This window comes from Watersipora subatra, chromosome 2, assembly GCF_963576615.1.
Source record: "Watersipora subatra chromosome 2, tzWatSuba1.1, whole genome shotgun sequence".
Classification (NCBI taxonomy): Eukaryota; Metazoa; Bryozoa; class Gymnolaemata; order Cheilostomatida; family Watersiporidae; genus Watersipora; species Watersipora subatra.
Window position 1 is genome coordinate 28,563,391 of NC_088709.1, and position 22,980 is coordinate 28,586,370.

Sequence of the window (22,980 nt, forward strand, 5' to 3'; positions counted from 1 at the left end):
ATCAAACTCAATTGCTTTCAAATCCAGCAAGTGATGAAGACAAACTTGAGTGTGAGCTGATCAGAAGGACAAATACTAGCTAACTAGGATTTACTAATAAAAAACAAGCAGGGGAAGACAACTACTAGAACTATTCCAACATGGTACAGCAATTAGCAGAAAGATATTTAATTACAACTTACGACCCTCCTCATCTTCCAAGGATTGACCAATCGGCACAGCAGGCTCTACAGAGATGTGTCCACCTTGATTAGGACGATGTGGTGGCGGCGGAGGTGGCTTGTCAGAACTTGAAATCAGATTTTGGCCTGGAAGGGGTGCAGGAGGTCTCTTCCCTCTACCCTACAGAACAAACAGGAATCAAGTTTTTAGTCATTTTGGGTAAAAGTTCATGTTCAGTGGTTGAAATATACAGTCTACGGCAGAAGATATAAATGTGAACGATCAGTTGTTTAGCTTACGGTGAAACTTCAAATTTCCATATACTGTATTCTCACAGTTGATCATTCGCTGCCAATTTTAGTTGGCATTTCTGTGTTAAACTGGATAAATCTATGAAATGTTACAATAGAGCCAAATGAAAACTTTTCAGACAAAAGATAAACATTTAAAAATGAACCTAGAAGAAATTTAAACAGTAAATCATCAAAGTATTACGATTATTTTATGGATTGACAGAAGTCAACTCCTTGCTCAAGAAAATGACCTTACAGGTTTTACTGGTCGATTTTTTGGTGGTGCTGGTGCCTCAGTTTCAGGAAGTGAGGTGAGGGTCTCGTGTGATGGAGGTGGTTGAGCTGGCAAAGGACGAGAGTTTGAGGGGGCGGTGTTTCTGTTGAGTGGGGGCGGGGCAGTTTGCTCCGGAGGAGTCGGGACGGCACGTTGGATCTGTACCTTTTGAGGAGGAATCTTTTCAAGGGCTGGTTTCACTAAGTTTGATGGTTTGCCCGGCCGGGGTGGCAATACAGGCTCTTCCTCAAAATCTGGCATTATATAACAGAAAAACTTGTGAGAATTTTTTTCGTGACAGCAGTCGAGGAAACTGAAAAAAGCATGAAAAAGATTTTCGTGTGGCAGATTCGTTTTGATCCGACAACCATTGATTCTGTTCTGTTGTACCTGAAATCAACATTAATGGAGTTTGTTTTACCCTACTAACGTATAGGAGTTTAAGATCCGATAGAAGTTATCCTTGCTGAGTTGAACAGAAAACAGTTTTGGGAAGCCAGAAGCAAGCTGGTCACTCGGCCACTATATGGATTGTGTTAAACAGCACTCAAAGTTGCTTAAATTACATTAAGATATCAAGGCTAAAGATGTGAATTAATGATGGTAAAAAACATTGTATAGCATGTGATTCAAACCTTAACATAAACAAACCCCCCAGGCTTGCCGTATTCTCATTGCTATAACCTCCACTCTCATGGCTATAACCTCCACTCTCATTGCTATAACCTACACTCTCATGGCTATAACCTCCACTCTCATGGCTATAACCTCCACTCTCATTGCTATAACCTCCACTCTCATTGCTATAACCTCCACTCTCATTGCCATAACCTCCACTCTCATGGCTATAACCTACACTCTCATTGCTATAACCTACACTCTCATGGCTATAACCTCCACTCTCATGGCTATAACCTCCACTCTCATTGCTATAACCTCCACTCTCATTGCTATAACCTACACTCTCATGGCTATAACCTCCACTCTCATGGCTATAACCTCCACTCTCATTGCCATAACCTCCACTCTCATTGCTATAACCTCCACTCTCATTGCTATAGCCTCCACTCTCATTGCCATAACCTCCACTCTCATGGCTATAACCTACACTCTCATTGCTATAACCTACACTCTCATGGCTATAACCTCCACTCTCATTGCTATAACCTCCACTCTCATGGCTATAACCTCCACTCTCATGGCCATAACCTCCACTCTAATTGCTATAACCTCCACTCTCATTGCTATAACCTCCACTCTCATTGCTATAACCTACACTCTCATGGCCATAACCTCCACTCTCATTGCTATAACCTCCACTCTCATGGCTATAACCTACACTCTCATGGCCATAACCTACACTCTCATGGCCATAACCTACACTCTCATTGCTATAACCTACACTTTCATGGCCATAACCTCCACTCTCATTGCTATAACCTCCACTCTCATTGCTATAGTCCACTCTCATTGCTATAACCTACACTCTCATGGCCATAACCTACACTCTCATTGCTATAACCTACACTTTCATTGCCATAACCTACACCTTCATTGCTATAGCCTTCCTCAAACTGAAGTGCATCAATGGATGCAATCATATATACCTTTATGTATACATGATTGTGTGTTTCTATGCATTTCAGTTTCGACATGACATGAAAAATTTGAACAAATATTCACCGTGACATAAAAAGTAGTTCCCAACATAGCATAGTTTCTCACAATATTGCAAAAAATGTAAAATAACTGCTAGAATTTAAAAATAAAATATAGAAAGATGTCTTTTTATTGTCTTCCCATTAAGGTGGTGACAACTCCATTTAGTATTATTGAATGAAAAATAAAATATAGAAAGATGTCTTTGTGTTGTCTTCCCATCAATGTGGTGACAACTCCATTTAGTATTATTAAATGAAATTTGTTTGTTCCTAAAAGTTTAAACTGTTCGGAATGTATGTAGCATTGTGATGCAAGAGCTCGTATGGAACGTGTCTACAATGTTTGTTCGCTTCTGGTTCTATTTTAGGGTACCGAATGAACATTGTAAATTTTCATCTTTGATATAGTTAACTAAATGCATTGATTGTCTGAACAAATGGCCTAAAACTCTCAAACAATTTTTCCTAACTGATTGACTGCGAGGCTAAAACAAACTGGAATAAAGGACAATGACAGGGGAGATCTAACCAAAAACATACTTTCAGCATGCTCAGTGCAGGCTACCAAGCCAAGGTGCGCACACGTGGCTATTAGCATAATATAAAACTGATGAACTCGGTCATGTACAGCAACCACCGCAAGGAACGCTAACACCGCAACCACCGGTAGTACGCCAGAGAGAATTCCAACCACCGTGTACCTGGAAGGCACCCGCAGAACACTCAAGGAATAATCATGCAGTTTCCTCATGATTGATAGCTTCATAAATTTCAAAAAGATAAACAACGCTTCCAGTTTCCACAGACGTCAATGCTTAAAGGAATAGAGATTGATTTCTTAGCAACTCAACAATAACAAGCCATTCATAGAAACCGGCGAATTACGATAAACAGTATTACTTTTCAAAGAAGTGATCAAATATTAAGATGTGCTGTGTACATTTATTATATGCAAATCCTTATTGATGGTCAAGGGCCTAGCCAACTATCCGCGAAAAGATTGGGGAAGTTACAAGCCCTACCGACACCCTATAAAAGCCCCCATGCTAAAACCATGGCCGTGTCAATAACAGAGGTTTGGGAGCCTCTTAGGATTTTTGACTAAAAAAATGCAGTCTGTTTGAAAATTCTCAAAATCTCAGCACAGCCTGCAAGTGAATATAATTTCTTTAGCATAAACTAGATGAATTCCTGGCGTTGAACGGGTAATAAAAAAGTCTGCGCAGAAAATTAATTTTTAATCAACATATACAACATTTATCATTCTAACTTTTAAATGAAGGTGTTTTTTTTATATCTATGTGTGTTTATTTCAGTGTGAGCTAAAAGTTTAATTAAATTTATGTTATATACATTTATTTATAGCATTTTGGGGAAGCCTCGGCATGTATTTTTCTTTTACTACACGAGCAGTCCCAGGCACCATTAAAGATTGGCAGGTGTAATAAGTATGTCCACAATTATTTCATAGTATGGCACAGTGGCTGTGTAAAGTAGTGGTTAACGTGTTTGTCCGCAAAACTGTTGGCGCCGAACTCAATTCCAGTGCAACGCGGTTTTTTCATTCCTAGTAGTTCAAGCATGTGCATTTTATTCGCTAGAACTAGACATACGACAGACCAATAATCCAACGAACCGACACTTAGATACATGTATATAGAGGCAAATGTACGTCTTTGCACATTTGATTTTTATTGAAAACTAGATCAATATAAGCACGACTAGACTGACCCAAATAAGGACATGACTATAAAATAGATCTTACAAAGAAAGAGTGTTATCATGTCCAGACAACTAAGGTCAAAACTAGTTTTTGAATGCATATGTCTACAGTTCAACTTTTGTTTATTGTGCGATTCTGATAGCCTAAGCACCTTGAAAAAAAAACTAGGTAAGCAAAAGATAAACTTATCAAACTGTGTTGTAATAACAGCTATTGAGTGGTAGAGAATGGATGAGGCAATCGCCGTTTCTCTAGTATCGGCTATGACGAATAGGATGAACAAAAAACAATATTGTGACGCCACAAAGTTTTATGGTCTCTAAATGTCAAGATTATCTTCCATCAATCAACATCAGAAAGAGCTAGATAATCCATTCCTGTAAACTATGATATACGGGCTAACCGATTATATGATAATAGTTCAATAAAAAAGAATGAGACAACTCCTCGATGCACAAATAAAATGCTAAACACAAGTTTCCCTATCAATGGAATCATATTAAATAGAGCTGCTATTTATAGATTTTATGGCCTTCAACTCTACTTCAGAATATTGAAGTCCTCCTTTGATTTTTACTTGATGTAATTTCAGGACATTGAAACTATTTGAGGCGATGCAAATTGCTATAGCTATTAGTACTGCGGGCATTACCTTTCATCTTTATTACCCCTACATAAGCTAATCTTTTATAAGCTTTCTGTTAGCATGAAAATATCTTATTATACGTTTTTGAAAAATAAAATTTTTAAATTTTTTATAAACTTTCTGGTATCATTAAAAGATTTTTATCATATGTTTTTAAATAATATAATTTACAAAAATGATTTTAATTTGAACGGTCTCATATAATGACTATGTTTTTATTTCAAATTAAATTTCATTTCAAAAACCGATGTGCTGACAATCAAGTCCTGATGCAGTCTCTTCTTGTAAAAGTGCTTCTGAATTTATGTAAAAGCTCTTTGTGCATGGCTCAACTTTCTTTTTTGAAATATATGGCTCCAGAGCAGTTGAGCTCATCTTATACTCTTCGACGATTTTAAACCCAACTTTAAAGTTTAATCAACTTTAAACTTTACACTAAGTTGAAAGATGAACTTTAATTGTAGCAACCTAGTGATATGAATTGGCACAGGCATCTCTATTACTAAGTGTTCATACAGCAATAGTGTAGCAACACCTGGGTGTTCCGATGCCAAACCGACACCTGGGTGTGCTGGTGCCAAACCGCTAAGATGAACCGACAAGCAGATCATATTTCCTTAAGGCGCTATAGTAGAATACTGGTTGTGCGACATTTTATGTCAAAGGTCAAGGTTGCATTGAAGTAACAGGAAAGCAAGACCTATGCACAAGTGTAGGGAAGTTCATCTCTAAAGGCCGTTTCCACGACACAAAGATGGCGCATCCCACGGGTGTTTCACTTCCAAGCAGCAACACTGAATCACGACATAATGAGAGCGACACAGCTGCTTCCACGATGGCATTACGATTTCATATAGGGGTGTGTCCCTACGCTATCACTGTATGTAAACTTAGTCAATATATAAATTATATGAAATATGCTGTACTCTAGCAAACGCTTCAAAAAGATTACAAACACACACAAATTCAGCAGAGCATGGAGACACCTTTACTTGAGGCGATTAGATTTAGCGCCGAGCGTCGAGAGATGAAAAAAATACTAGGCGCAACACCATATATTTGTTAAAATAAATCATGGAGCCGACCACAAGATCAATTATCATCCACAGAATAATCATGCTAATACTCGTATCATATATATTCTATAATAAAAAGGTCATTTTTTGACTACTTTGTGGGTTCATCTATAAAAATGATGAATTAAAAAACCTAATTTATTCGCGCGGAGAATCGATGTCGCCATATTATAGATATACGAATAGGTTTATACGACTTTGATTTTAATTGACCTTAACCAACCTCTCACGCCTCTGTCGGCGATAGCTCCAACATGAAAAGGTATTAAACGCTGTCAAAAGGTCAGGTATAATGATATATCGCTTATTTCAACAAAATTGCTTGATTTGTTGTCAAAAGCTTATCAAGAACTTTCCATTAAAATTGACAGCTCATGACAAGCGTGACAGTTGGTAACAAGTGTGTTTTTTATGTTTGACGCGCTCGAGTTGTCAATCTCAAAGATACCACTTATATAAAAAATCAAAAACATAGTTCAGAGCGATTTGAAGATATATACAAGCTCTACTGCATCAAATCAGCCAACATTGTCAAACTACAATACATAATTTTAACATTGCTTTTTACTTGTAGAGTTATCTTGTCATGAACAATGATTAGATATAAACTTGTTCTGTCGTCAACTAGATGCAGTAGTTTGAACATTGAACTTTGATCATACAAGGGCAAAAGGAGATTTACAGCTGATGAAACAGTCTATACAATTTAAAGGGTCACTCCCGTCAAATTTTATCAAAAAGTATAAATATCTTTCTATCATTTGCGGTTTTGTTTGTCGTTTTAGAGATCTGACTGCCAGAATACTTCAAGATTAACATTGACAAAACTTGATAGCAATAAAAATGCTCCGAGGAAAAGACCTCAAAAATTGATGTCAATAGTCACACTTCCTGTTTGTCCTTCGCACTTCCTGTTTGTCCTTCGCACTATGACATCTGCTCTTGCGTTTAAGTTGCAGTGTTATGAGTATCTATTGACATATTTTATTTTTCATTTACTCATGATTGTTGGAATAAAACCTCAAATATAGCCTCAGATACATTGCTATAGATCTCTCAAATGATTTAAAGATAGGTTGGTTAAACTTTGTCCCACTGTTTTTCTCTAAATGCTGTGTGAACATATGGGTACTCGAGGCTAATGTGACCGTATCTTTATCACTTATAAACAATATACACGACTATTGACGTCATTTTGGGAAAGTCTGGCGCATATTTTTCTTCTGAGCGTTTTAACTGCAATGAAGTTTTGTCTACTTCAAATCTGAAACATTCTGGTACTAAGAAAACAACAATCAACTTTTTAAATGATAGAAAACGTCCATAGCTTCTAATAAAACCTTTTAAAATTTGACGTGGGTGACCCTTTTAAAAGGTTTTATCAGAAACAACAGATATGATTGATTTCATGTGGAGTTTTTACTCATACTGTACCTACTTATTAACTTACCTAACTAGTATTCACTATCCTAGTTACAGCTTGATGATAACTTGTGTCAGATAAATAGAAAAGGGTGAAAGAGGTGGAAAACACAATTCATTTACTACTTAATTACTTCCACAAATATGAAAATTCCCACGATACGATCGAGGAGGCCATCGGCTTAAAAACGTGCCTGCGCAGAGACTCGATGAATGGAGATGAAGCTTTCTCAATGTGCACACATCCTTGAGAACTGCTATCAGCAAAAAAAGCCCACAAAAAATGGTATATCATGTGCTTTCATAATTTTACAAGTGTGTATGTAACTGGGTGCCCTTAACATGACACTTGAAGAACTTCCTGGATACCGAGTTGATTAAATCTTCAACCAACAAATAAAAGATGCCCCACTTTTGCAATGCGACCAGTAACCATTAAATCGTCAAATCTTTACGCATACCTGCATCGTATTTTGTGTTAGAATAAAAAAACTATCTTTAAGTTGTTTTTCTTTACGCAAAATAAATCAAATAAATAAATAAATCAAACTTGCAACAAAATTGACTTAGCTATATAGGGTCTGTGTCAGAAAGGCAAGTAGATATAACGCATCACGCATAGTAAACAATGTTACCGTGAACTATGCATTAATAGTTTAATAAAATAATAAATTTATGATATATTTATAGATTATAAATTATAGATGAGCACTAGGAGTTGTTCGTGCAGTAAGTTTTGTGAATTCAACATATTCTGCATTGCTATACTTTGGGCGGCTGTAGATATTGAATACACGCATTCGGGTGCATGTGTGTGCGTGCGCGTGTGAGCGGTATTCTTTTTACCTTTAGCCAAAAAGAGTGGGTGAAAGTCAATCACTTGATTTAAAACTTTCTATGGAAACATCAGTGTCTATCATTGACAATGCGACAACAAGGGGTATATCATACAAGTACAACTAGTAAAACAGTTAAATTTATTACCTCTCGAGACAAAGAGCTTACGACAAGAGCGCAAGCATTGATGATATTATGAATGCACTGGCGGAGAGTAGCACTTTCGCATGATGAATGGAGAGAGCAATATCCTTGGTGTAAATGTTTTACGTGGCCTGGTATCACGCAAGGCCTTGTCAACGAGTTCACTTACTGGACAGGATGTATGAATCAGCATGGCTAGCGTAATGGTGACAAGTTGTGAAGGTGAATAACTCGCTAGCCACTATGTTCCCAGTGTGCAAATGATGTGGATTTGGAATTGTGCACACAATGAGTTACCGTGCAATAAGCATTTTAATTGACATTTACATGTTGCAGTTTAATGCGGGCGCTTTATTAAAAATGATACTAAATTCTACGCCAAACTCTCGTCTCACTTGGCAGCATGCTTTCGAAAAAGGAATGACTAAAGGGTAGAAAAGGTTTAAAATGGAATAGCTTGCATGGCGTTTGCTTGCACATTATGGACAAGTGCCGTTAGCATTTTTCGCAAGTATGAAACGTTCAGTAAAAATTTGCGACTAACAAAATTCGCTTGACTCGCGAGTTTCTGCCGTTTCCATCTTGCGAATGAGGCAAACTTGCATCATAACCGCATTATAAAAACATAGTGATTGTTTTCAACAAATAATTAGATAGTACATAGAATTGGATGGTGAAAAGAGATTCACTAAACAAGGAAGGACAACCCTCTTCTTAAACAATGTTTGCTAATGTTGCGACCAGCACAGGGCGTTGGCAATGTTTATCTGTCAATATTATTCCTGTGCGAGGTGAAAACATGTTTAATAAAACGCTGTTTATGCATGCATTGTAAATCCGGCGGATGACCTGGGCAATATATACACGAATAGCAAACATACTTTCCAACTGCCAGCTGTTTATCACCATATTCCAAACGCAACCAGAAGGAAAAGGAAACCGAAATTGGATACATATAGTCAGATCGGCAGATGTGGAAGGAGAAGACAATGGAAGGGTGATAAAGCACTTCATGTTAGATATGATATGACAGTAATCCTTCCTGAAACACCATACAGACCGCTGGAGAAGTAGCCCTTCTATTACCTAACAAAGAGCTTATCGCCTCGTGACGAGTTGTTATTTATCAGGCTCTGGTAATCCCCTCCAAGAACTCAGGATTACAGAAAATCTAATCTGATTGGTGCAAATATGAGCGTGTTATGCAGTCTTGACTATTGGAATACATGTGATCTCTCATAGCTTTCTACAAGATGAACTTACACACAATTTTACTAGATTTTATCAGAAAGTATCGGCATTTTTCTACTATTTGCGATAGTTTACGATGTTTGAGGTGGTCTGACTGTCAGGATGTTTCAAGATTAAAATCGACAAAATTTGATCACGAGTGAAACACTCAGAAGAAAAATACATGTACGTGCAAAATTACGTCACTATTTGTTATCGTCTGCGATAGTTGATATCGCAGACGATAGGCTAGACAGCTATTTCATGGTTACTTGATGGTTATTGCATTCCAGTTGCAGCGTAATGCATCCCTATTCTGCCTGTCTCTTTGCAACTATAGACCTCATAACTCATAACTCTATAGCTCATAGACCTTATAGAACTATAGACCTCATAACTCCATAACTCATAACTCTATAATTCATAAACCTTATAGAACTATAGACCACATTTTCGCTTGATCTGAGCATTTCAACCACAATCAAGTTTGGTCAATTTTAATCTTGAAACATATTGGCAGTCAGAGCACCTCAAACATCAAAAACAATTGTAAATAATAGAAAAATACCGATATTTTCTGGGTAATACATACTAAAATGTTGTGTAAGCTTCTCTTAAATGAATAAGCAAATATCACTATGTTTCCATGATGCGCAGTGCTTCGGAGTTGCGCCCTCTCCGAATCATGGAAACGGCGTCTTCGCACTGAAATTACTGCGCACTGATCAGTGCGAAGCGAGTGCAAATTCGAAGCAAGGAAACGGCAGTTGAGCAGTGGCTGCGCATAGCTCTCTTGCTGTGGAGACAGATTCTTCGAGCGCCATAAACTGGTACAAAAGTTATCCGGTTTATCTTTTTTTTGCTATTCTTCCGATATTTTTTCACTTAAATTTAATTATGGTTTGCTCCTACGAGGATGATGAAGTGATTACTTTTCTGGACTTTTTTATCGATACCAACACTTTTCGAAAAATAGGTGGCAAGTCCTAAAGTAACATTTAAATAATCTATTACTTGAATAAATATCTATTAAAAATATAGTATTTGCAAAAATTGTGTTAAGGTTTGTAAATCATTGTGAATGTGCATTGTAAATAAAAGTATAATGATGACAACAGCATAAAAAGACTGTTTCTGACATTCGGTATCCATGATCGATTCTATTTCTCCATCAGGCGATTCGATTTATACAATTTCTCTTCTCTGGCTAATTTGCTGAAAACCACTGCGCAGCATGGAAACGTACAATCCCTCGACTTCGGAGGGGGGCTGCATCGCAGTACTGCGCACCATGAAAAAATAGTGTATGATTTGCCATGTCTTTATACACAGGGTCAATTACCCCACATCTGGCCTGTGATCTGGGGTTGTCAATGATGCCGAAACATTGCGTAAAGTTTCTCTTTATTGTATCTTAAAACTGAAGTTTAGTGGGCTAGCTGTGCCACTGAGTAGAACGATGAATCATATTTATTTAGATCGACAAAGAGTTAGAACGCTGTCGAAATGATGCCAAAGGGTTTACATGCGTCACTCACAATTGAACCTCGATCACGCTTGATTAGTTTTTCGTAATTCTATGCCTTGAATATCAATACCAAAACAGGGTGTAATACAGGCTCAAACACTCATGTAATATCAAATAGATAGGATATCTTATCAGTGCACTCTCTGGATGAATGTTAAAATAATATTGATATAGAAGATGAGAACACAGAGCTACGCCTTCAGGATAAGGATTGTTGCCTGTTATTAAATAATCAAATCACTATAGCATATAAACATAGAATAAGTCTATGGACGTAGACATCAAATACATATATAGAGTTTAGACATGGAATAATTAGATAAAATATTAACTTGTCACATCTATGGTATGTAAAAATGAAATAGATGAGTGAAATATAGAAACGGAATGCCTCTATGGAATGTAGACATGGAATACATATATAAAGTTTAGACATGGAATAATTAGATAAAATATTAACTTGTCACATCTATGGTATGTAAAAATGAAATAGATGAGTGAAATATAGAAACATAACGCCTCTATGGAATGTAGACATGGAATACATATATGAAATATAAACATAAAATACATATATGAAATATAGGCAAGAATTATATACAGTATGTGAAATATAACATTGACACATCTATGGAATCTAAGTATTGTCATGTAATGTAGACACATAATAAGACAGACTTCAACAGGATAAATAGTTTTAATAGTTCCTTAGTGATGTCACTCTAGTCTCTAGTAACATGAATCCCTACACCATAGTATAGTGATAATATGTCGATCAAACTAATTCCATAAAAAACTAATGTAGATGAACGTGCTCATTTTTGTCTGCCGACAAACGATATCGATGCCATAGCCTACTATTCCCTTATAAAACTCACTGTATAATGATGATGATTCATAAAAATGGTTGCTTGATGGTACATGAGCCAATTCTGTGAATTTCCGAACCTAAAGGTTAGTTGTCTCGTGAATAATGGCTGTTGATACCATGATTTGAGGGTCATGAGCGCCTTGCAAAGGTCAGCTTATTTTACGGGTAAAAACTGATATTGAAGGTTGAAAAGTTTGATAGTCTTGCGCCGGTGATTGACAACTTTTACCAAAGTACTGAAACTTCCAACACAGACTTCGAGTGAACCTTCCTTGTAGAACACAGCTCAAAGAACATATTAGTGTGTTAGAGGTCTGCCACCTCAGCATAATCTGTGCTAAACACTGACTTATTTCCAAGCAACAACAAAATTAATTTTCATCTCATGAAAACCAAGTGTCACCAGCTTCAAATACAAGCTAAAGTTGTCTGAATGACACATGATAACAGGTTGAAATATGAAGTTATGAACAGCCAATGTAAGGCACCTGCTTGACTCCTCGCCTGCGCAAGCTCAACGCAACATCATAAGCTATAAACCATATCAAAAACAGATTTAATCATATCACCATTGTCTTGTCAACATTAATGATCGAATTCAATGCCAACTTTTTAAAAATTCAGTGAATAGTCTCACTTCATGTAATGTTTTTTACCAAGCCTTCATACGTGGTAGCCAAAAAAAATGTTACTGGTAACTGTAATGGTCTATGCAATCTCTATTTTTGGATAATGGTGAACAAAACAGCGCCTAAAGGGTGTCATCTGAGTAGGTGCAACATTAGTCACTACTATATACATGTATGTGAACAGTACAGACGAGGATAGCCTGAATAATATATCAACTCTACAAAACTCGATAAAATCTTTACTATCGTAAAAGCTATGTCTGTTTGTTCGTACATCTGTGCGTCTGTCTGTTCGTCCATCCGAAGCTATGCTAAAAAATTTGGAAAAAAAATTCCACCATTTAAGAATCGAACCCAGATAATTGGATTCCCAGCCAAGCACACTACGATCTGTGCCACTCCACCACCTTGCCACTTCAAAGAATAATTATACACATAGTTATTACATCTGACGATTTCTCACGATGCACAGGAATGTCAGATTTTTTATTACTGGTAAAAAATAGTAATTAATTCGTATTAATAGAATTAGCAGAAAGTATTAAAGTTATTCAGTTAATCTTTAACACTTTTAACACCACATATATGCTCATCCATAGTGAAAACTTGAAAGAAGCTTTTATATAACATTGCTTCTTGCTATTTATACTTTTACTGATGCTATGTGTTTATGCTGTATTGGAGATGATCATATTCTATATTTTTGTACTATTATGCTAAAATAGTAAACGCGTGTCGATTGCAATACATATAGTAAAATTATGTTTATATAAAACATTTTTAATTAAACTCGATAAACGAGTAACCAAACGGCAACGGTTTTTAATCCAACAGCTTTATTTAACGAGCTAAAATGAAGCTGGAGTTGTGCCCCCCTACCGACAGCATTGAGCATATTCCAACTTTGAAAAGTTGTTGGCCTATCAAATGTTAGTGGTATAGTTCAGTGGTTCTCAAACCCTTGGAATAAAACAGCTAACTATACCCTCAGTTCTTCACACGCTCATAGGTATAGCAGCCCTAGCCTAGGTATATCCTAGGCTAGGGGTTCTCCAATAATAAGACAACTCCAAAACATGTCTGCAATCTAAGAACTACTGACACCCGCTTATGGCTAGCTTCTTCACATTATAAAAACCAGACCTTGACCGACTTTCTTGCAGTGATAAACAGAATAACTTCAATTATGTTATTTAACAAAACTGTTTTGTTGAAAAAAGGTTACTGACGAATGCGTCATTAGTGTGAGTTTTAATTAGCTAAATTAATTCACGCTTCCCCTATTATTCTTCCATATATTACTTTAATGGAAACAGCCGGTGACTATCAATCCCTATACGTCGTATGAAAACCTGTTCTCTTGACAACTCAGTGATATTGTGTCTAGACTTTTTATCTCCCGGAACAGGCAGCCAGGGAAAGACCTGTTCATCCCAAACTTGGTGCCAACATTTCAAATTAAATGTTATGCTGAAGTCGAATTAGTCTAAAGTCTAGTTTCGGAGGAAGGTACACGCAAGTAGAGGTTGGCAGTGAGCCAGATCGCATTTGCATTTAACAATTCCATGTGTCACCTTTTCTACGTAAAGCGACTATATTTACATATTATAAATGGTCAGTAAACGGGATATAGAAATACGAGTGGCTACATTATGAATGTTTTTAACAAGAAAACACTATTATATGGGTACAACAGTTTTACGTAGTCTGATAACAACTTCAAAGACAATTCACAAGTGTTATTATGAGTAGAAACTGGGGAAGCAATCTGATCTGATCAAAAAAGAGGACATATTTATCTCACAAACAAATAACCCAGATTAACAAAGAAACTGCACGGAGTTTCAGTTCAATTTTGTCAGATAGTATCAGCATTTCTCTATCATTTGCGATTGTTTATGATGTTTGTGTAATCTGACTGTCAGGGTGTTTGAAGATTAAATTGGACAAAACTTGATCATGGTTGAATGTTCAGAAGAGAAATACTACGTCACCAGTTGCTATCGTTGCTATAGGTGATATCGTTGCTATAGTTGATATCGACTACGTATTGCGTTCAAGTTGCATCGTTACGTGTCTCTATTCTGCGAGTCTCTTTGCAACTATAGACGTCATAATCGCACATCCGCTTAGTCTGAGCGTTTAAAATGCGATAGTTTTGTCGATTTTAATCTTGTAACATCCTGGCAGACATATCACCTCAAACATGGAAGAAAATCGCAAATGAAAGAAAAATATCGATAACTTTTGGTAAAATCTACTAAATCATTGTGCAAGCTCATATCTAAGAGACGAGTTCACTAAACTAAAACTAGAAGTCGTTTTACCAGAGGTCATAGCGAGTCAAGTTGATGATGCGCTCATCACAATTGACCATTGTTAAGAGATGGAGAATAAAGTTGAAAACTATGACATAGAACCTTGGTTTCTCGGCACTACATCCAGATAAAAAAAGTTGGCCCTTCTGTGCCATAACCAGATGGAAAATTAAGCTTCTTGGCAGCAGATAAAAACGTGGCCTCTCAGTGCCATAGCAGGATAGAAGACTTGGCCACTCGCTGTCATGAACAGATGGAATACTTGGCAACTTGTTGCCATAAATAGATAGATGGAAAACCTTGACTATTCAGTGCCATAACCAGATGGAAACCTTAGCTTCGCGCGGCACAATAACCAGATGGAACACTTAACCTCTAAGCATCATAACTAGTTTCTGCTTTTCTAACCAATACCGTAGTGCCATACTGACACTCAACGGACAGTCCTGATCATCTCATTAGTATGAAGATTCACATGCATATATTTTAAAAACAAGCGTAAGCAAATCCGTCACTGTCGCCAACATTGCCAAAGCATTAATTTATTCCTTTAGTGAGATTTCGAAGATAGCACCTGGACAGAACTTACTGAGCGTACATGAATAATCCCTAGCAACGAGTTGTTTTAGGATGAAGAAGTTGCTATGGCATCTGTTGCTATGGTCGAGTTTAGGAAGAATCACCAATGGGATCCGAGTAGCCAAGGGCTAAAGGACCAAGTACCAGATGCAACCGATTGAGCAAGAGATAATTCCCAACCTGTGGCCACAATCTGCGGGCTTTACAAACTGTATTTGATAAACAAGAAACTGTAATTTCCTGGAAAAAATATTTATGTAAACATTATTTTATGTAATATATTATGTAATAATACAATAATACATAATTATAAGAATAAGCACTGCAAATGGCCAAAAATGCGTTATTGTTGCATTAGCAATCATTGAGCAATTGAGCTTTGGGAATTTGATATCAAAATGGCCAGTGAAGGACAATCACTAATCATATCATAATATATCTTTTTGGGGTCTTGTCACTACGTCCTAAACGTGCTGCCTATGTGGTTGACTCTCTAAACTAGTAGACATGGTGTCTGCAAAATTTGACAATGGAACTATAAAACTAGCTTTTCTCCGCATTTATGCTGTATCAAAAGACCCAAAATGATGTTTTTGAGTTTGAAACCACAATATAATATTGTTAGCTAGTTTAGCATATATAATTAACTACTCATTAATATACGATGCTGAAAAACTGTCAGATTGCCGTTTCCATAACATCTAGCTGACTCATAGAAATGATAATTACGCATCAAAAGTCCTTGACATTTCACCATGATTCATTTGTACAGCGTGATTCACATTCATGTCTGACTAAGGACACCTTCAACAATATGATGTATAAAAACTTGTAATGTGAATTTAGTTACACGGTAACTGAATTATAGCACTAAACATGCTGATGAACAGTTTCAGTGTTTCTCAGCTCATTTAACCAGGCTTACAATGACCTAGTACTATTGGCAAGGGTAACACGACTCCGCATCAGCTCACGACCGGTTTCCCTATGAGCCTTAACGAAACAGCACTTGCCATCTTAATCAATTAGTAGTACTATCACAAACTTTGAAAATGGTTAAATTTGTGCTTGGAATGCTGGTAAAAACTTTGTAGAATTGTCTTCTCTCTAGAGTATATTTTGGTGCCCATTTGTGTATAATTTTTTCAATTTGTTTTATCTTAATCTTCATCTCCTTTTCAAATAGTTAAGGATAAGCACCTAACTAAAGTTACAAAAATGTGCACACAAGTCGCAATCAGAGGGGGAACTGTTTGTATAAAAGAGTATATCAAATCAATTGAGCAACAAAGATGAAATATCGTAAATGATAAGAACAGATGGAAATAAATCCTGTCTTAAATAGCACCGTACAGTTTCATTCCTTCTCTGCAACAATTACAACCATTTACTGAGTCACAGCCACCTGATCGTTCCAATGATATACATAATCTATAACATTTAGCAATAAATCAACCCAGAATTTATCGTATTACACAACTGTGATAAGCCCACATAAACTACAGCTAGTTTTACTAACTACTTCTTATCCGCACCTCTTATCACCCTGATACACTTATTATAGTCTGATACACTTATTATAGTCTAATACCATGAAGGTGAAACTTTAATAGACTTGGTTGCATATGGATTTCTTACATAAGCCTTCTATCCAAAGGTTCTAAGGCTACAATAACGACCAGAAGGATGAGTATAATAATATTTAAGTATAATAATGAGAATGGGCTTTGACAGAAGATGAAATCAAGGAAGGGGTGGCCTCTGCTATAAAAATGTAGGTAAAAATAATTTCAAAAGGAAGGAGATCAATACAAGCTCGTGGCAGACAACTGCTCGTAATCGAGCTGATGGTAGATTTGCTACCATACATAAGCCACAACCACAGACAGTCTAAAGCCTGGTTCCTATATCGATGGCGAGACTACGGCGGTAATATTGCGCAGCAAAACGCTTGCGACGCTAGGCGGCTTACGTTCACATAAAGCTGTATTGCTAATAACGGCATAAAAATGTTCGCTCCCATGCCGTTTCGATAATACTGTTTCACCTGCACAGTACATTTCGGGAAGGTTTTACCTGCGACCCTTCGCGAAATTTAAACAGCGCCACACTCTTGCGTTGCCGCCGGCAACTATCGGGGGTACCCGAGGCGTAGATTCACATTTCACCGCTAATAGCCTGGGGTACTGTCGCCAGTGCCTTGCGACATCTATGGGAACCAGGCTTTAGTCACTTCGACTGACTGCGGAGAGAGATATTCTTTTTCATATTTTGTCTTGCGCACCTCTTGTGTTTAAGGAGGATATTCAAAAGCATCTAAGTGTCTGACAGAAGAGCTCTAAGGAATTGGCTCAACGCCAACAGAGAAAAACAGACAAAAGAGTTCCATAGAGGGGAAAGACCTCGCGATGAGAGGCGGCATGTGGTGGCGGCAGTTTGGTGTAGACTGATGGATTGGATATCATCCAGGGACCAACAGTACATCCAAGTGCAATCGGTCATTCCTAGCAAAGCTACCAACTTCTCAAAGAAGATGAAATAGGATTAAATGTGCCCTAATTAACATAAAAAAAAATTATACTTATAATAATACTAATTGAGCGTATCGACCTATTCTCACAAGTCGGTGTTTGTGGAGGTCTGGTAGAACCCTGGGGACTTTTGGATATGGTTTGGCTTCATTGTCCATGTCCGTTGTATTATCCAGATATTAGAAAGCTTATGTATGCAAATAAATAAACCCTGAGTCCCCTAAACAAAAGAAATACATTTGCTAATAAAATTAGTATGGGAACATTTTAATAATATATTTCTTTACCTTTAAGGTGCAATGAACAAAAATATATAGCCTATTTACATAGCAAAGAATTAAGTTTAAATTTTAACTTGGAAGAATTTTGACTTTAGGTTTTGGCTCTGTAGGGCTCAGGTGGCATTCAGGGATGTGGTACTAAACAGGACTTAACAATTGCAAAACCTGTAATTTAACAATGATCTGGATAATAGAACTGCAAAGAAATGCTATCAAGTTTAAATGAAAGCATGCCAAATATCCGGATAACAATATCAGGATAACGCTAGCACATGCGTACAATATTTGTTTTCCATGAAGAAAAGAAATTATCTCCCCCTTTTATAGTCTTTTCTTGTACCATTAATCGAGTATACAGAAAAAACATTTTTCAAATGTCAATAATTTTCCTATTTCTCTTAATTCAAAACGTACCTCGCGGTATTGAAGCCAAATTATTTTGTGTTTTAAAGCTGATTTTAGCATGACTCTATTGCTATTCGCAAAGTTTGTTATACCAAAGCAGACCATAAATTACTACGATATTCATAAACTGACAGCTTCAGTTGACATTAGAAATTTATCATATAACAAAAATCCAATTTGATACGGATGTGTCCTCCAAAGACAAGGAATTTAAAGTTGGTGAATACATATTTGACAGAAGCGCTAAATACTCTGAATTAAGGAAAGGATTTATGCTCTCAAGATGACCTTAACAAGTTTTGAGACATTATTGATCATTTCTATAAAAGAAGTTATTCTACATTCTACAAATAATAAGACGAAAAGCTCAAAACACAAGTGAGTTGACCAATCGAATTGGCCGTTTTGAACCTTATCAGAACAACTTTGTAGCCTGTTATAGGGCTACTGCATGTAGATGTATAATACTGGATGTTTATCAGGTAAATTTGTATGAAAAATCCATAGAAACTAAATTATGCTACGATTTTCCCTGTTGCCTAGCAACTACACAACCTTCTATACTACAAAACATTTCCTTGGCATTTGCTAGGTGAATCATCCAACAGACAATGACAAATAATGACTATAAATATGTCAAGTCTTCAATGGCTGCTCCGTCCCTCACCTTTCGCTCTCAGTACTACACGGTGCTTGACATCGAGAGCAGGGAGTCGCATAAATTCAGCAATAGTTTAAACAACTGGAAAGAGCGAGCTACTAGCTACTGTAACACTATGTTCCCATTGTGAGGACGATGTGAATTTGGAATTGTGCGCACTTTGAGTTTCCGGACGATAAGTGTTTTAATTGACATTCGCGTGTGGCGGATTCAAGCGAGTGCTTTGTTAAAAAAACAAGGGATCCTACACCAGAAATTATAGCGGAGTACTTCTGCCTCACTTAACAGCACGATTTTGAAATAAGAACAACTTAAGTATGAAAAATGTTAAAAATGGAATAGTTTGTTTGGAATTGTCTGGCGCATCATTCGCAAGTGCCGTTTTTATTTTTCACAAGAATAAAACATTCAGAAAAATTTCTGAGTAACAAAACTCTCTTGACTGGCAGGTTTTGTCATTTCTATTCTGCGGATGACACAGATGTACATGTATGTACATCTGTGTCATCCGCAGAATGTACATGTATGTACATTCTTCAACATTCTTAACACTTCATGTAAAACTAGTTAATGATGTATAGACGACAGAATCAGGGAATCCCTAGTTTAATACTTAGACATGAAATTGTAATTTAGGAGACTTGAGATTGTAGAATTATTAACAAAATCGTCGAGTATGAACTAACTAGTCCGAAAGGTAGAATTTTTCTATCATACGAGTCACTGATCGACATGCAGTCTCTGATCGATACGCAGTTTCAAACTGTTTCAAAAATAATCACATCTGTGAACAACTAAAGAAAACAATTGCACCTATCTGCGCTGAGATGGTCAATACCAGATTGTGATTTTTTATTGATAAAAATATGTTTCTCATGTATAATATTTACTGCATCGCTATTTTGTCGCATAAATTTTATTATTTAATAAGTAACACGTTAATGTATCTTTCTGGGTATTAGTAACTGGCAAAGTTTTACTAATACCAAGAAAGCGATACGCAAAGCAAAAATTCGCTATTGAAAATGGCTATTTTAAAAAGTTCTATTGGTCAGGGTCGAAGATAAAAAATCCCTGATTAAAAAACAGCTGTCATCTAAAAATTTGTAGTCATCAAAATCTTGTACAATTTTCTTTACATTTGAAGTGCATTTTGTAGGGAATAATTATGAAAATTCCATCAATGACTACAACAAAATATTGATATTTTTAATAATTGTATTTCTATATGCTCTATATCCATTGTCACCATGAATCCAATTGAAGCCATTTTGATTTAGCAGATGAAACTGCACCGTTTCTGGAACTAGCTCGGCATTTACCGATGTCATTTCTTGCGTTAGAATGTAATTTTTTAAAGCAATTTCTAAGAAAGATTTCACGCAATACAGCAACGTAAAGCCTCATCGCGCGTGTCACCTACATGCAATAGAAACCATAGTATACACTACTAGTAACAAGTAGCTTGGAGTAGCTGAACCCAGCTGTTCAGTCTATTATCACTAGTAATAGAAATAGCGGTGACTGACACCTCGTAATAGCCATAGTTCTACAGACAGTGTGGTGTGAGTGCCCAGTAAATAAGAATGACATAAGAACATAATGGGAGGATTGACGATCAAGTCATGACAACGGAGTAGCAAGCACCTGCTGACAATGTTCAGATGAAGCCTGTAAATTGGTGGCTCCGCGGGTCAATGTTTGACACTGATGTTTGGCACATGTTACTGATGGCATGGGTGGCAGGTTAGTGTGATGGTGTTTGCTTGTGAAGCTTTTAGTCCATGAGCTCTCATTGGCTAATTCTGATATCAATGATCGATTTTTTTCTATTTTAAAAAGTGACCAGAAATGATAAGCTGTCAGGGTGATAAAATTAACAGCAATGATTAGCCCGTAACATGGCAATTATGTTCGCGAATTTGAGCTCGTAACTTCCTTGATCAAGCGTTCCAACTAATGCCCAGTTTACATGAGCCAATGAAACCTAGGACAAAAAGACATTAATTTTGTCTACGCAGTCACATCTCCCAAAAATCTCCCTAGCTGTTTTACTTGCCCTAACATCTCCGCCAATGATAACGCAAGCTACATTTTGCTCGAGCCTGACTAGATAGATCTAGTCAGTTGTTCACAACAAACAACCAGCATAAATCTAGCTTATCCAATAGGCAAGTGACAAAAGCGTACAACTAGCCAATCATGTTGATTTTATTTTCTAGAAGAATCAATATGATTGGCTATGAATCTATGAACCCTGATACCGAAACAAAACCTTAACGAGTCCATCATTTTGGCCTGAAAGAAAATTCGTAACAAATTTTCATTTCAGATTCATTTCAGCTGAGCCTAAGGCACCAAGATGATATCACTCGCCAAATCAGGCGCTCTGAAAATGTCAGCCTGTGTTGTCACCGCTTCAACAAACAAACGTGACTACTTTAAAAAAAGCTTACATCACCATACCATCATCCTGTTAGAATTTCAAATGTTGGTTATGTCCAGTTATGAAATGTTTCAACACTGCGAATGCTGTTTAGATATGCACGACTGTGGTCTAAATGAGGATAATGAATGCTGCCATGGAGACTAAAAGGCAACTCACGACATGACGTCTAGCATGGAGTAGACCCTACCTATCACAATAGCGTAACAACAGCTTGTTATACAGACATGTATATCATTACTCATTTCAACTTAGTAAACACTTCAGTGAGCTAGGGATAAACCAGCGAACATTTTCCCAAGAACAATTTTCCAAGCTCTTTGGGAAGATCCCTATTGACTGGATGGTTTATCAGCTTAACTGACCCCAATGTGATGGGAAGTTATAACATAGAAACAATAAGCTATTAAACTTTCAATCAAAATACAATTCTCGCACCATCAGCTTAATTTACTAGACGGAGAGATCAAAGAAGGAACAAGGGAAAACAAAGCATGAGTTCAAAGACAATCTGTTCTTAGGGTAATTTCATAGAGTTCCTCTGAAAGTCCTCAAAACTCTGAAGGGTCATCAGGTCTAAACACAAAGGCGTAAGACGTATTTGATCTAAAAGTTGTCCGTTTTGAGCACAACAACCCGGCATATTCATTAGTTGTTCACATAATAGGTATATCTAAAGGAGTCTTACATAAACAGGTGTTTCACACTAATATATCTGGTGTATTCTTACGAAAGCATAGCAGTCGATTCAGCAGAGCATCAAGATATGACGATTTTATTGTTTGGTAGCAGTTTTCAAGGTAGGCGATTTGAACATCGCAACCATTTTAAGAGATATCGCCAATCATGTAAAGATATAATGGTGTAATGGAGAGTTATCTCACGCCTGATGATTTTCAGAGTGAGCGATACTAGAACTAAAATGTACAGGCTCTCTAGTCTTATAATAAGCTCAATCCATAGCCTTCCACGCACATTTGCATACACATACATTAAATGAATGTTTCTAATTATCATGAACACTAAACAGTTTCTTTTCAAGTTAAAATATACAAAATTGGAAACAAAAATTTGCAGGTTTTTTTACATAATACTATTACCACAATATATCGCGAATCGTCTATTTGCAATATAGAGTCATCAGGTGATTTTTGGAAATGGGGAGACTCTAGGTTCTGCATACTGTATATGTTGGTATTTGCACAAAGCTCGTTAGCATTGATCTTGTGTCATTGGGTGATTTTACTAACATTGAATGTACTT

At 36.8% G+C, this 22,980-nt stretch overlaps 1 protein-coding gene across 1 annotated transcript in view; it reads right to left on the minus strand.

Moving 5' to 3' along the window:
* LOC137388702 (lymphocyte cytosolic protein 2-like) overlaps nucleotides 1–22,980 on the minus strand; it is a 120,672-nt gene that overhangs the window by 25,432 nt on the left and 72,260 nt on the right. The window contains exons 7-8 of the mRNA XM_068075159.1: nucleotides 712–983; nucleotides 183–342 (exon numbers count right to left, since the gene is read on the minus strand). Coding sequence (XP_067931260.1) covers nucleotides 183–342; nucleotides 712–983 — 432 coding nt within the window. The remainder of the gene's footprint in view (nucleotides 1–182; nucleotides 343–711; nucleotides 984–22,980) is intronic.